Genomic DNA, 16,122 nt, shown 5'->3' on the forward strand with positions numbered 1-16,122 from the left:
AAAGTGGGGAAGTCGTTGGGTTTGGAATGTGACCTGTGGTGGGATCATTGATTCCTGCGAAGAAGAAGGATTACAGAGTCACCAATCGCCTCCAAGAGGGAAAACGTCCTCTATACGCCATCGTTTTCAACGTCCTTGACTCTCGCTACCTTGACGTTTTCGCCACTGTTGGGGGCAACAGGGTACCCCCTCTAGTTTCCCACCACCCCATTTTCTTTTCATTGCCAAAGTTTCAATCTTTGATGTTCTTTTGTTCTTCTTAATTCCTTAGGTTACTGTTTATCAATGCCTTAAAGAAGGGGTTATTGCAGTTTTGCAATCTTATGTGGATGAGGATGTAAGTCAATAGTGACACTTCACTCTCTTATTTCATTTGTATAAGTATGTGTATAGAAATGTGCTTCAATTTATATGTTTTTATGTAAACCAGAATGATGAGTCTTTTTACACTGTGGGTTGGGCATGCAATGTTAATGGGACCCCACTTGTTGTGACTGGAGGACTTAATGGGGTAATTCGAGTCATTGATGCTGGCAGTGAGAAGATACACAGTGTATTTTGGTAATTTGGTTATAGTAATGAACTAGTGATAGTCTACTTGAAGCATATGAACAAGATGATTATGTATTTTTATATTTGGGAGGCATTTATAAGAGCTTATATGGAGTTCATTTGGGTTTATGTAATGATATAAGCATTCAAGCAGGTATTGATTAAGGGTAGTTCTTTTTACTTATTTCAATAAGTTGATGGTGAAGCTCATCAAACTAACTGGGAGCATTTTTGTAAGAAAAAAATGTTGGTATCCTCGTTGGAGTCTAGTTTAAGCTTATGAAAGTGGTTCATGTCTTTACTATACATTCTTCTTAAGGTTATTTTAAGAAGTTTAACATAAAAGATTACCATGACACATCCTAAGTTCTTACTGAATAAAAGCGTAATTGAGTTATTTACCCGTATGTGCCTTTAGTGTTGGTTGTAAATCTAGAGTACTGTGGGAATTACTGCAAGAGTGCAAGGTGGATGTCTTAAATACTTTTTTTATTTAATAATGTTGAAAATGTACTGGTTGTGCGTTAATCCCTGCTGCTATGTGACATAACGCCCTCCTTTGTGCAGATTTTTGTTGGCCATGGAGACTCCATAAATGAAGTCAAAGCTCAAATATTAAATCCATCACTTGTGGTATCTGCAAGCAAAGTAAATAGCTTCATATTTTCACTATTTAAAGAATCCCTCATTTTCATTCAATGACTTCTAAGGTTTATCAGGATGAATCTATCCGGTTATGGAATGCTCATACTGGAATATACATTTTGATATTTGCTGGAGCCAGGGGACATCGAAATGAAGTCTTAAGTGTTGTAAGTGTATTCTTCATCTAATATATCTCTCCCTTTTTCTTGCTTAATTACCTATTCTCGATGATAATATAAGATTTGGATTTTGGAGATTAGCCAAACTAACTTTCTGTTGCTTGCTATAGGATTTTCATCCATCGGATATGTATTGTATTTGTAGTTGTGGCATGGATAATACTGTTAAAATTTGGTCTATGAAGGGTAATATATTTAGTTTTATGGTTGTTGCACTGATGTTATCTGACTATGATTTATTTTACTGTTTATGTATTTTGCTAACTCTGTCCAATATACCAATTAGAGTGATAACATGGACGCTACCAGTAACCATTGTTTTTGTAGTTTCTTGTAAAATTCTTGTGTGGAACATGATGCCTCATCCTGTTTATGCATTGAGTCAATTAAAATGTGCATGAACCAAAATATTTATGAATATGACTTTTTTTTTTTCAGTTTATAAATTGTATTATTGTCCTTTTCATTTTAATCCATCATGTCCCTTATGTTACTGCAGAGTTTTGGACATGTAGAAAAATCATCCACATGGACATATCCTTCTTCTAAGTTTCCAACAAAATTTGTCCAGTTTCCTGTAAGCAACAGTTCGTTTTTGGTACATATCATTGTTCTTTTCTAATTTCTAATTCTAGTGATACCTAATTTCTGGTATACAATGCTTCAGTGCATATAAATTATGTTGACTGTAATAGGTGGTTGGGTGATTTTATCCTCTCAAAGGTGAGTGATTCCTCATTATCAGTCTACTACCTGGTGGAAATTAAATGTTAGGTTTGTTGTAGAAATACTATGCTCCAATGGTATCAGCTTCATGCATCTCTTGTAAAATCGGTAGCTTCTAATACTATTTCACTAAAACAGTAAATTAATTATCGAAAATTTGTATGGTATAACTTTGGTGCTTAGTTCATGTGTTTAAAGGCTTCCTTTGGTCGAAAAACAGAGGTAGCTTTGTTGTGTTGATGTTTATATACTTTTCCTTTGATGAAGTTTCTTTTACACAAAAAAGCTTTAATAATTGGGAGATGAAAGGTTTTGAAAGTTTTTTGGGCAAGTCCTCCATTTTGGGAACTTCACATTGAATCATAAGCATCAAATTTTTCAATTTGAGTTTACTCTGATTCGTAAAGTTACTTGCCAATTCCTTAAGTAATGAATTATGTTATATTATGTTTCCAGAGTGTTGATAATGAAATGATCTTGTGGGGACCTAAAGTGAAAGAACAAACTCCAGGGGAGGTTAGTTATAATTATTATTTGTTTTTAAATTTTTTATGCTCAAGTTTTAATCAACTTTTTTTCCTGTGTGGATGTTTAGGGTGTAGTTGACGTTCTTCATAAATACCCGATTCCCGATTGTAATATTTGGTTCATCAAGTTTTCTTGTGACTTCCATTTCAACATAGTTGCAGTAGGTACGAATATCTGATTGCATTTTTTTTTAAATTTATTATTTTCTCTAGTAAATAAATAAAAGTCAAACCATGCTACTTAAATAAATAAATATTTCATATTTATTTAAAGTAAAGTCAAACCTTGAGCCATGCATGTGTTACAAGCACAAAGGACTAAACGAGCAGGTTCACCTTTTAAAAATGGGTCAAGTCACCAGTTCATACAATTTAGAGAAGTGAATTATTAGAGAATTCGCATAAATTAGCTTGAAAATATCTTTTGAAATAAATGAGTTTTTAGCATTTGCGGATGATTGTTATTTACTCCTCCTATTCTATAAGTTATTTTACACATAAAAATATTAATAAATAAATTAGTAATAATTTTATAAAATTAACCTTATTATTAATTTTACTTTGAAAAGCTAAAGTGATTGTTGGAAATATTAGTGAAAAAAAATTAATATTACATTGAAAAGTTAACATGATACTTATTTTAGGATAATTTTTTTAAAATGTGAAACTTATTCTGAGATGGAGTATTTGTTATTATGCTTTACATTTTTTATTTAAAAAATATAAAAAAAATATTTCAATCTTCTATTTTTTTCCTCCTTCTCTATCCCTATCTCATAGGTAGAGCATTTGAAGCAACCAAAATTCCTTCTCCATACCTCTTTAAGTAAAATACTCATTTGGGTGGTGGCTTCCAAATACATCGTAAGCAAGACGCAAATAATCAACCTGGGACAAACTTGAAATTTCTGATGTCAGATAAGATCGGTTAACGATCATGGATCCTTAAATTCTTTAGTATATTCTTAAATGTGTAGTTTTTTTTTTTTTTTGTTGCATTGTAATCACGATCTCTCTTTCAGAATTTAATTACGTTGTATTTTCGTATGTTAAAGTCCCAAAGATTAATCTCAACTATTTGATTGCATTTTTCGCTCAAGGGAACAAAATTTTGTTACATCAATGAAGAGCCATGGCAGCTGCCTAGCTTGTACAAACACTCAACAAAGGTTTGTATCCTATATACACAATATTGTAACCTATTATGTGAATGAAAAAACTTTTTGATTACAAATATACAGCAAAAACGGCAGAGAGGAACCTCAAATTTGATTCCGTAATTGCATCAACAAGTCGTGCATAGTCTCTATATTTTGACTGAGTTGGACGATGGTAAGGTGTTGAGAGGAAGACTCTGAAGTACCAATATCACTGATTAAATCATTAAGTTTAGCCTGTGAATCCGTAAGTGCTTCCTCAAGCAAAGTCAATGTTTGTTCTGAAGTTTTGTGTGATTCCTCATTTATGATGAGATTTGGCAATGGAGAAAGTCCTCTACTACCAACACTTCCGTCTCTACTGTACTTTTCAGAAGAGAAAATCTTATCAATGCCTTCACTTCCTGCAAATCACCATACCATCAGAAGATTATGAAACAAGGATAAACCAAGGCTCTGTTTTTGTCTAAGTTAGCATGCTCTCCCACTCAATTTTTGCCAAAGCAAAAATTTTCGGCTTTGAATGCTAAATCCTAGGAAGTAGGAACAATAGTAGTCTGTTCAAGCCATATGATTTGCTCAAGCAGTTAACCACAATTAAGTCTCCAATTCATGAGAAACTCCAGACAATTATTGTTCATGTATCATTGTATTGTGCTTTTCCATCTGTGAATTGAAAAGTAGTGGTTAAACTCTAAATTCACCATTTTCACAAATTTGTTTTAGTGACTCAATCTTCAACCTTAGACCTTTGGTAAAGCTTCATTAACATTAGTTCTTTGAGAGTTAACACAGACTATTATGTCATATTATATATGGTTGTCGGTTGAGGTTGCCATCAATGTACCAGCCCCCGTCTTGGATTTGAGATACCTAGTTTTAAAGCATTATCCATTTCCTATAAATGTTGTTTTTGAAAAAATAACACATAGAATCTTTGTGGTCTATGGCTTCTAGTCCTGTGCATTGCCTTTTTGATCTATTTGCCAAACCATTTAGTTAATAATCCTAGACCTCATCTAAAATCCATCTTCCGGGCAACGTGAAAATGCAGTTTTTTTAATGATATAATCCTATTACTTCCTAACTTTAGGAAAGACTGAAGGTCCCACTAATAGAGCTTATAATGATATTTTATGTCTAATGAAAAATTATTCAATGCATGAGAAACTTTGACAACATACCTAGGTGGCCGAGTTGGTCTATTACAGACTGACCAACAGAACCTTCTAACTTCAGCAACCGTATAATTCCAGCAGTTATCCGGCCAATTGAGTCAATTTCAGATTTGCACAGAAAAGTGAGGTGCTGAACCTCATCCTTGGTTACAACTGCCTCAATCTGCATGAAGAAATAATCATCACACAAACCTTCATATAAAATAGACAACAAGCCATAAATATGAAATTCTCATTACCGGTTGTTTAACAGAGAATTTTAGGTTTTCCACTTCCCAATTGACCATTTCATCATCGACATTCTCCCCACCTAATATCAAGCGAACTTCAACACCAATTCCTCCAACTGTGTTGGTGAATCCTTTACCCCCATTTGCAATTAGCGTTGATGAAGGAATGTCTTTTTGCAAATGTGGCTTCAAGATTTGCAGACCTTGAATTCCAACCTGCAAGTGCTGGCTAAGTATGTAAGGGGGTATGATAGGAGTATGACAGAAGTATATATATATATATATATATATATATATATATATATATATATATATATATATATATATATATATATATATATATATATATCAGAGATGATACGAAATAAAGCAACTAATAAGGATACGGAGTTTTATCATATTTAAACAAAGATATATATCAGAAAAACCAGATTACATGGTATTGGACAATTCCTGGGTGAGCACATACTAAATATGTTTTGACCATTATGAGCAGAGTCTTTATTCATAATCATCATAACAATATGACAAGAAAGCCTCCTCCTAGCCTCGTGTTTGTCCATTTAAGCCAAGTAATGAAACATTTGATTCTAACTTTGACAACATTCATAGAAAAGGTAGTTCAGTAAAAAAGAACAAAAATAAATTATATACAGAAATATGATCCGCTTTAAGGCATGAAAAGTAGCAAGTTTTTTTTACAGGTTATTTTATTAAAACCAAGGTTATAAATGTCTTCAAATAGATGTTTGGTTAGTTTTCACAATGAGTAATTTGTTTTAAAATCAGAAAGAAGCATCTTTCTTACTGTAATCAATTCTACTGGATGTTGTTTTATTCTTCGCAATTGTCCTTTTCCACCTGGAACATCCGTTGGGCTACTTTTTGCATTTACTCGCAAACCATGGAAAGATGCATGCCAACTCCTCTCTTCTCTGCCTTCATCTACATGGCTTGAGAACCACCATCTTTCAGCTGTCTCTTGTGCATCTTCAAGGGCAAATAACCAGTCTCTCAATTCTATAGTTACATCCACATCATCAGGCTTCTTCAATTGAGGAAAACTGATTTCTTTCCCTTCTCTCATACTTCCAACTGGTGAAAAAATAGTAAGGAAAGTATATCTAAATGTAGCAAATGAGCATGCCAAAGATGAATACAGAACAAAAATCTTATGTACTAAGCACATTAACCAACTTCAAAAAATTAGATGACATGGTTTGTTTCATACCATCTTCTGAATTATCAACAATGAGAGGAGTTGCCTTAAAAAGTTTTGACAATGGTCCTTTTTGTAAGTTTTCCAACCCTTTACAAAGACCCGTCCCAGGAGCTCCATCAGGCCCAAGTATTCCAAATCTATGCAGGAGGGCTTCAGCATAGTTCATTCCTCCAGCAAGACGAACACCAGATACAGAAGCTGAGACATTCAAACTATGAGACTCCAAGTCTTGTTCATATAATGGTATGACATGCTCCATGCTTATGTCCAGAAAAGGGACTGAATAAGCATTTCCATTCAATAGATGTTTCTCGTTCTTATGCACCCAGAAAACAGTTCTTAGTTGAGGATATCCATTATCACTCAATGAGAGAGCATTTTCCTTAGAACTCAAGAATGAGCCATTTTCACACGGCAAGTGCCCCTCATCATCTACACAACCTATCACAACACTCCCCCAACGTAAAAAAGATGAAACAATAATAGCCCCACCAAGGGTTCTGTGAGTGGCACTAGTAAACAGATCATCTCCAACAAATTGCACTAAAGGCATCCCCTCAATATTCACAGAAGATGACTCCAGAAATCGAAGTTGGAGGTTTTTCACTGATAAACTCACAGCAGCATCACTAGGAACCTTGTCCATCAGCTTTCCACTAAAAGATTTGTCCCTAATGTCCTCCAATTGTTTCCTTTTTACGGCCTTTGCTATCTTTTCACTAACTCTCCCAAAATAACCATATAGATCCAGGACGAAAAACAATTGTTCAACAGAAGTGTTGGACAGATACTGTTCGCAAGCAACTCCAACCCTAACAATACCCCCCGGAGGGGGAACTTGTAACAATGGACTGCCATCAGCAGTTGCCATAGCTACTTCAATGCAAGCATCTTTCAGATCAACACATCTCCACAATCCTGATGTCTGTTTAAGGGAATTTTGACATCCAGTTCTGTCAGTACATGCTTCCAGAGATAAAGTAAGCTGGGATGCTCTAGCAGTCCATTTCTCCTGGCTAGCATCAATTGGTTGACCTTCCCAAAGACTGAAGCAAGCAGGATCCTTCTCCAGGTTCAGAATTCTTAGTTTCAGTGAGGGTGAATTTAAAAAACAAAGGCTTTCAATATGAAGCCTTGCTCCAGCAAAGGAGGTCTGGACTGTATTGTCCATGTCACTTTTGGAAATATCCAATTTGGTCTTGTCAAAAGGAACTGTAAGATCCAGTCCTTTTAGATTGAAAATAAAAGATTTCACTGAGAAATCTGGTAAAATGTCACCAGGATTGACAACAATTCCATCAGCTAATAAAGAGGATATCCTCAGGCATGATTCTTCCTGGAGATGAATCTAAAAATATAGAAAGATCATCAAATTATATGATTGGCAAAAATAAGTACAAAATAGATACACTTTTACATCTATAACAGGCCATTTAGAAAGAGCCTGTACATACCACAAGAGGCTGACAGTCAATAACAGTTTCAGAAGCAAAGGATGGTGGAAGTGGAGAAGGCATGATCTTAAGAGCATGGAGGCATATTAGAGGGGTTCCCTCGATCAATTGCCACTCCTGTTCTTGCAAAGGATATATTGGAGGGCAAAAGCTTCTGGCTGCCAAAAGAAAGCATAGAAAAATAAGTGAACAAACAATATATACATTTCTTAAGTGGTTACTTCTTTTCAAGAATATGCTGATAATTAATACCAAATTCTGGCACATGGAAAGCATCTCTTGTGACAACTTGCATTGATGGTTGCACTAAGATACATGGAGGGCTACAGAAGGTGTCCCTGCATTCCAATATGCACAAACTACAACTTAGTTCCATTGTAACAGTTAGTACAGTCAAGTCAACATAAAAAATAAAAATTATTGGGTCATTTCAACTATCAAGTGCCACCAAATTGACAAATCAAGTAGGGCATATTGCTGCTACTTAAGAATATAAGAAATTTTTGTTGTCCTTCACTTCTTTTCAATTGCAATAACTTATCCCAATTTAACCCTGGATATCTATCGTCTAACCATAAAAGTAGTGGGTGATGCTATTGCCAATATATTCAGATTAGTAGTTTCTCACTCCCAGCTTTCAATCAAATCGTATGAGCACAAAATGCATTGACATAGGCGCCCACACCTGCCCATACACACAGGCAAAGCTTGCTGAATTCTTTTAGTAGTTGCTATTCAGATAGGGCACAAAAACACAAACCTTAAAAATAAGCCACCAATTGTAATTCTGGTCAAGTTATTATCATTATCTCCTTCAGAGAGACTGGCCTGCAAGGATAGTCAGTAAAACAATGTCACTCTACTGCAACTGAGCCTGATAACATTGCACAGCGGAGGGTCACCAATGGACCCAAATAAACGATATATATAAAGGTGTCTTAAGCTCCCAAAAAAGAGTCTTCAAGGAAAATATAAGGCTCTGTATGATTTTTAATTTTGGCTCTAGGTATAGTCAGTTCTATTCTACCTATTAGATAAGGCGAAGGTAACCAGCAATAATATTGAGAGTAATATGGACAGTAGCCAAGAAAAAAAAAATGAATGCAAAAGTGTGAGATAGTGTCAGAAAAAAATTATCAAAAGACTTACCCGAGAAAAGCAGAGGGACTGCATCAAAAGCTCAAGCTGGAATTCTGCAAATTAATGCTAATAGTTGGATCATTGTGCAAGCAATGATATACCTAAAGCTAGCATATTTAATGATAATTCAAGGAGACAAAGATCAACATAAAAAGACTATGTGCAAGCTAAAAACAAACCAGTATCTTTAATACAAAGAAATATATGATCTACGACAATTGAGACAAGAGAACGCCCAGCTGCTTCAGTGGATCGCTGTCACAATACAGTTACATACAGACTCAGAGAAAGCCGAAATGAAACATTATTATTATGTGTGTAACAAACTACTGAGGTGGTCTCAAAGGAGGGAAAAGTTAAGACAATATGAAACCTGATGAATCTTGGAATCAAGATCACCCCTGTTTAGACAAACATATACTCCTGTCATAAAGCGGAGAAGTGCACGTAATCCTGCTCATATTTGTATCAAACCCACATCACGTCCATGTCATTTATATCAATTCAATCTGGACAACAAACCCAAAATGTGCACTTTTACTTACCTGGTTCGCTTACTGCAGGGCAAACAGCTTCATTGATGTGCAATTGAACCTCAAGCCCAAGTGGACTATTCAACTCAGTTCTCTGAATTGTGATCTGGTAATAATAAAATCAAGCTATATTTCATGATTCCCAAAATATTGTAATAAAACAGAATATTTATAAAATATGTAGGGGGGACTGCATTAATTACATATGCTTCTCCTGATACTCCTTCTATAAAACGCTCTCCTCCAAAGAATACACGCTTTGCGCCATCATCATCCCTAAAGTTTGATTCCCCTTGAGAGTGGCCAAATGCAGCCTCTGTGAACATGTCGGGATGAGGTAAGAGATCAATAGACAAAGATTGCCATTCCAGTTTCTGGGCAGGACAAAAAAAATGTGAGAATTGTTATATGGTAAAACACATATAAGAAACACAGTACCTCAACATTGAGATTATAGCAGTAAATAATTTTTATGAAAGAATGCTAATCTTGTAATGAAATAAAACCTATAATATAGAAGAGCAATATGAAGGATATAAAATCACACTAATACAGATTACACACTGATACATTAAAACTAGTGAAGGGGAGGATATATTACTTTGAAGACATATATATACTTCTTGTGACTGGAGAATTCCCGTGCTTCCTTAAGATTTACAACCTGATAGGAAAAATTCTTCAATCAAGTGCTATATGCAAGTAGAATCAGAAATTATTGTAAGCCGGAGTTTTGAGGTAATTACCTGCCAGTTTTCATTGGTAGTATACAACAAAAGGTTGCGTATGGTGATAGATGCCATAGGTGGAGCCCTGCAACCAGAGGTAGTGAATGGAATGTTTATAAATAGTCTTTGAGCCAAACACAGCAAAATCCATCACTCACTATATTTTAACTCAATTACAAGAAACCTAGTTTAGATACTACATCACTCCCAACAGGAAACAAGACACTAATATCAATTCCAATTTGTTGAGATCCATTCCATTAACACTTGACAGGGTTGGTAAAGCATATATGCTGTATTGAATTCAAAGCACTGGCTGGTACCAAGAACTTACCATGTTGCTCCCGCTTGGCGACGAGAACCACCACGAGTTTCAAGTAAAAGATTAACTGTTTGAATTTGTATAGTCATGCCATCTGCAATCTGACAATTGCCCGCAGTCAGTATGAATTAGTAACATTCAAACAAGATAGTTGCATTTATGGGCAACTACTGGTCATCCTAGGAACTACCAAACCCTAAAAGAAAGAATCATATTAGACCGAACAGCATTGCAATGATCCAACCTTTCACTGCATCCTATCCCTCTATTCCGCTCGATAATGGACTAAGATCTAATAACCTCTCCCAATGTCAACAAATTATCTATGCCTACATTTTTATTTCTGTTACTAAAAATTCTCCTCACAAGATAACAGTTCAAATTCAAATTCAAATCTCCTGAACATCGTGAAAACTGACTTCAAAATCAACCAAAGCATGTTTAGTAGACTACGAATATCACTTTATCAACATGTATATATATCAACTCATGCTTAGAAGAAGAAGGAAAAAAGAGTTAAACTCAAACCTTATCAGCGAAACCATAACCACTTCCCTTGGCGGAGGCAGCCGACGGCGTGGAGCTGTACATAAACGACAGAACAAAAAAAAGCAAAAAGAATAAAACAAACGACAATAAAAGAAAAAGCATCAAGCATCGCCAGCATCGTTTCGTTGCTTACCAGTTCGAACTAAGAGATTCATCAGAATCAGAATTCTCCTCGAGAACCAGATCGAGTCTATCAATATGCACCACGATTGGCTCCGTTTGCACATTGCTCACCGACGGAAGCTGCAAATAATATTCACAATTCACGATCGGAAACAGAGCGAAGAAGCGAAACGAAATCGGTTACCGTGTGAGAGACTCAACTGTAATCTCTAGCTTGCCGACTTTGGCGGTGGCGACGTTGAGCGCCGGCGGCAATCCGACGCTGGAATGCAAGGCGTCTCCATCGATATCTGCGAGCGAGGATCGAATCGAAGTGGGTGAAATGAAATTCGAATATGGATATGGATATGGATTTGAAGGTACCTAAATTGGAGAGGTGAACGGTGCGGCCTTGGAGCTTGAACTGTTCGCGGGAGAAGGACTTGAGCCAGTACTTGAGAGTGTACTCCAGAGCCCGACCCAGTATTGACTCCATTTCGGATCCTTCTATTCGGGTCGGGTTTTGCCGTGAACTCAATTCACCTTTTCTTTCTTTCTTCAGCACCGATCTATATGGTGTTAATAGAGAAACACGGAATTTTGATTGCGGCGAGGGCACGTGAGGCACGTGAGAGGAGAAGGAGGTCCTCGCTGTGTCAGCGATTTGTGTCCGTTACTGTTACTGTGTAAAAGCATAACATGATTCATTTTAATATTCTTTCGTCATTTTCAACTTTTTTGTAAACAAGAACATGAAGGATCCATTAATCGGCCACCTCCAATTCACCTCTAAACATGCATTGATTTCTACACTTTTATTCAACCATAAATGATTATAAACATGTTAATTATATCTAACAACATATTCAAATCATCATCACAACCAAAGTTAAAAAGGATCAAGAAAACCAATCTCCCCCATTGTTCTCTTCAGTTTGGTTTCCTACTTGCGTTTTGGATATTTTCCGAATGCGTTCAATTTCGATGTGATTTAGTTTTCAAACCTAGACCGCGTCGCCATCGTAACCTTTATTCAATCATAGTTTTCCGAAACCTCACCATCCATACTCGACATGTTGTTAGAATACTGAGATTTAGAATATTTGCATATCACAAATACTTGTAAGAATATTTGTATATCAGAGTTGCTTGATAATGGAAATATTTGATAAAAAAAAAATGGAACATATAAGAAAAAGGTTTCCAATAAAATAGAAAATATCAAATTAAAATCCACCTTCAACAAAATGAGCACATCAACTTTGAGAAACGTAAATGTTATTATTGTTTTTTTGGTTTTGAATAAGATATCACCAATTTTCAATTGACTAAGTCAAATTAATTTTATTTGCTATGCGTAACTATCATGGATCCAAATTATTCTTGCACGGATAATAAATCAAACATATCCCATATACACAATAAAACCTTATATCATTACGTTAATCTTACAAATTATCTCACCATATATTATTATAAGTTCATTTATTTTGATAATAATTATTTTAAAAGTCATATTCCTCTTATTAGTTTATAATATATAAAATTAATTATTTTAAATATTACAACCATGTCTATTAAACTCAATTAGATTTTATTTACAGTAGTTGACAGAATCTCACTGCATTTTATCTGATCATGTTATCCGCGAACATCAACTTTAATACTTTGTATTAATTTGATATTTGAAATACATACATGTATAGTATTATAACCATAACGAGTTTGGATAAAAATTAAATGTAACAGTGTAGTATTAATTATAACTTCTGAAATTAGGGAACACATTGCATGCCAACCTGCCTTACTTTTTTTAATGCGTACTCTTGCCATAAGCTATTAATAGGTGAACACTCCGGTCTTTGTAACTTTTAAATACTTTAAATTCCTTATCTATCCGTCAATAAATATGAAAAAAAATAGAAAAAGATAAATACTAATTAGTAACCTTAAGATATTGTTTAAAAAATTAAAAGAAGATTTTTTTATTAGAATATATAAAATTCTGTTATACATATTTTTTTTATGTTCTCCTATAATTTTTATGATAAATAATTATTTATTTTAACAATCAATGTATTAAGAATCCTAATTACGACTAGGAGAATAAAGAAATAGATGCACAAGTAATCTGAAATAGCGTAGAACATGTGCCTCGGGGTTGGTCTCATGATACAAGAATTAGTTAATGTGAGGTAATTTTAATTTGTTAGGCAGATCGTACGTACAGTACGTAACATGCGTATTATTATTATTCAAAAACTACCCAGTGAGCATTTTAATTGGTTGTTTTTCTGCAAGCGTTCAGATCATATTAAATATAATAATGAATCAAAAAAAATTATCACAATTTATAAATGAATTAAAAAAGATCATAATTAATATAATGGCCTGGATGAATCTACCGAGTAGGTTGATCAATTAGTGTAAAATTATTTTAGTTTTGTTGAGTAAATCTGAATATTCATTGATAGAGAGTCAACATCTAATTTCTTAAAGTATTAAGCTTATTGAAAGAATTGATGTCTTCTAATAATAGATATTTTTCATTAGTAATAAGAAGTTTTAAGATGAAATCTTAATTATGTAATAATGTCTAAAGAAAAATTTTATAACTCAGTTCTTATATCATGTTCAAACAAAATTATTAGATCCTTCTGGGTTCTGAAGAATATATATATATATATATATATATATATATATATATATATAATCGTTAAAAAAGTTATAAGGGCCTCGCTATTAATTGGAATCATATGCCATATCAATATTCTAGGCTCGTAAAAAGTTGCCCTCACGCCATTTTTTAGTCTTTGGGAAGGTAGGATGAATCACTTCTCAGATCAGAGTCACCAAATTAAACACTAACCAGCTTTTGTAGCTTGCATTGCCCACATTACCCATTGTGTGGTTCTACTGAGTTTAGCTTTAATGCTTTACTTTAGTGGTAAAAAATATTTACGTCCGTTTGGTAAACAATTTAATTAAAAATTATTAAATATTACTGTTTTATCATGTAAGTAATTATGTATAGGTTTTTATATATAATTGAAGAAAAAAATGACAAAAATTATTTTCATGTACATTGAAAGTTTTTTCATAAGCTATCCCAAATAACTTAATGAAATAAGCTAAAAACAACGTACATATCGAAATACCATTAATTATATTCATAGACTCTCCACAGACTTACACATTAATGAATATTTAAGCTATAAATTAATTTAATTCACTACTACATAGTAATTTTTAGTAACATTTTTTTATTTAACACTTAGTAAAAATGTTGTTAAAAGTCTTTGGTCATATTAAAAAATGTTATCAAATTATAAATAAATATTATTAATATTTTTTTAAAATATTTTATCAATTGTATATAGTCCATGTTATTAAATCTTAAAAATATTACAAAAAGATTTTAACAACATGAATTATACGCATTATTTGATAAATATTATAAAAATATATTAATAACATTTATTTATAATTTTATAATATTTTTTAAATGTTATAAAAAAATTTAATAAGATTTTTATTAAATGTTAGATAAAAAAATGTTAGTAAACATCGTATTTAATTTGTAGCAATGATTCTTCAAAACATATTATTAATCATGTATATAACACCCTAGACACTGGGTTGACATCTGTTACTACTAGTTTGTGTGTAAGTGGGATTCAAACACCAGCTGCCCAAATGAACCACATGCAGTGCTAGGCAACTTGTTAATTTGTTATATATACAGTTATTTATACCAGTTTATATGATTTAATTAGTAACTTATTAATTTGAATGACCTGATATCTTAACCGTATCCACTATTAGTTTCAATTTTATAAAAATTAAAGGGGTGGATATTAATGAAACTTAAATAATTATGATAGGGTGTTAAATAAAAATGATTTAATTATGTTGTTGATATCTTAAATTTGGGATCTATTTTTTTTAATCTCTTAAATTAAAATTTGTATTTTAGTCTTCCTTATTGATTTTTGATAGTTTAAATATACAATTTTGATAATTTTTTATTGTAAGAAAGGCTAAAAAAATATTTTCTAAATTTGAAGGACTAAAATTCCAAATTTTAATTTGGAGGACAAAAAACTATATATCCCCAAATTTGAATAACTAAGAACATATCTAAGTCGTTAAAAAATAAATCCCTAGCCTCTTACTCATTAGAGAAAAACTAAAAAGAAACACACTTCTTTCATGAATTCTATTATCAGAGCTTGAGATATAAGTGAATTGTTATTGAATTGGGATTAAAATCTAAAATGATTATCCAACAATGTCCTAATAGAAAACAGAGAAACAAATTAAAATAATTATCTTTTTGTTACACTAACTTTAAGTGATTATTCCTTTACCCTCCCCCCTCCCTCGACAAGATGGAGAGTGGATAGTTGACACTTTTAGCTTGGACAACAGATCTTGAAAAGGTTTGAAATTAAAGAGCTCGGTGAAGATATATGCAACTTGGTCTTTGGTAGATATGGGGAGAAGATGGAAGAGCTTGGTTTGAAGCTTTTCACGAACAATGTCACAGTTGATGTCGATGTGTTTTTTGGAAGGTAGGGTTGGTTGCGATGAAGGTAGTTTACTTGTTGTCACAGTAAAGGAGAGCTGATGAAATGAAGACAAGTTGTAGTTCGACCGTGAAATAATATATTGCTTTTTGGAACGCCGAAATATTAAGGATTCCTCAAGAAAAATACAATATCCAATTATGGATTTTCTAGTTTCCGCACAGCTTGCCCAATATGAATTCGAGAAGTACCCTGATTGCGGCTTGATGATGAAAGATGGTTGGACAACGTATGAATTGGCTTAACTATTGAACTGAATAGCAGAGACCAAGTTTGATGAATCTCCAAT

At 33.5% G+C, this 16,122-nt stretch overlaps 2 protein-coding genes across 4 annotated transcripts; one reads left to right on the forward strand and one right to left on the reverse strand.

Annotated features, from left to right (window-relative positions):
- Positions 1-32: 32 nt before the first annotated feature.
- LOC114379461 (polycomb group protein FIE1-like) lies at positions 33-3,561 on the forward strand (the record flags this gene model as incomplete). The annotated part of the gene is made up of 8 exons (XM_028338128.1): positions 33-182; positions 272-337; positions 1,120-1,200; positions 1,272-1,364; positions 1,876-1,953; positions 2,559-2,618; positions 2,698-2,794; positions 3,410-3,561. Coding segments are annotated over 8 exons (675 nt in total), but the record flags the coding sequence as incomplete, so codon positions are not given.
- A 135-nt stretch (positions 3,562-3,696) lies between these two features.
- On the reverse strand, positions 3,697-12,081 carry LOC114379460. Of its 3 annotated transcripts, none has more exons than XM_028338125.1 (20): positions 11,629-12,076; positions 11,467-11,555; positions 11,276-11,385; positions 11,122-11,176; positions 10,606-10,694; positions 10,290-10,356; positions 10,145-10,207; positions 9,747-9,917; positions 9,556-9,649; positions 9,384-9,463; positions 9,190-9,265; positions 9,020-9,063; positions 8,631-8,698; positions 8,123-8,208; positions 7,871-8,028; positions 6,426-7,764; positions 6,003-6,289; positions 5,204-5,419; positions 4,971-5,127; positions 3,697-4,190 (listed from the first exon to the last, which is right to left on the reverse strand). In XM_028338125.1, the coding sequence occupies exons 1-20, from the start codon at positions 11,738-11,740 to the stop codon at positions 3,892-3,894; spliced, it is 3,660 nt and encodes a 1,219-aa protein (XP_028193926.1). In that variant the 5' UTR covers positions 11,741-12,076; the 3' UTR covers positions 3,697-3,891. The 3 variants fall into 3 exon arrangements, with proteins under 3 accessions (XP_028193926.1, XP_028193927.1, XP_028193928.1); XM_028338126.1 differs by having other exon boundaries at positions 5,204-5,410; positions 11,629-12,073; XM_028338127.1 differs by lacking the exon at positions 3,697-4,190 and adding an exon at positions 4,201-4,452 and having other exon boundaries at positions 11,629-12,081.
- Positions 12,082-16,122: the final 4,041 nt, after the last annotated feature.

The sequence above is a fragment of the Glycine soja genome, chromosome 12, assembly GCF_004193775.1.
Source record: "Glycine soja cultivar W05 chromosome 12, ASM419377v2, whole genome shotgun sequence".
NCBI classification, from domain to species: Eukaryota; Viridiplantae; Streptophyta; class Magnoliopsida; order Fabales; family Fabaceae; genus Glycine; species Glycine soja.

Excerpts from the sequence above, each read along its gene's own strand:
- LOC114379460 (XM_028338125.1), bottom strand. The coding sequence starts at position 11,740 with ATGGAGTCAATACTGGGTCGGGCTCTGGAGTACACTCTCAAGTACTGG. Across the intron at positions 7,765-7,870 it reads TTGACTGTCAGCCTCTTGTG|ATTCATCTCCAGGAAGAATC; the intron begins GTATGTACAGGC and ends CTATATTTTTAG. Across the intron at positions 5,128-5,203 it reads AATTCTCTGTTAAACAACCG|ATTGAGGCAGTTGTAACCAA; the intron begins GTAATGAGAATT and ends TTCTTCATGCAG.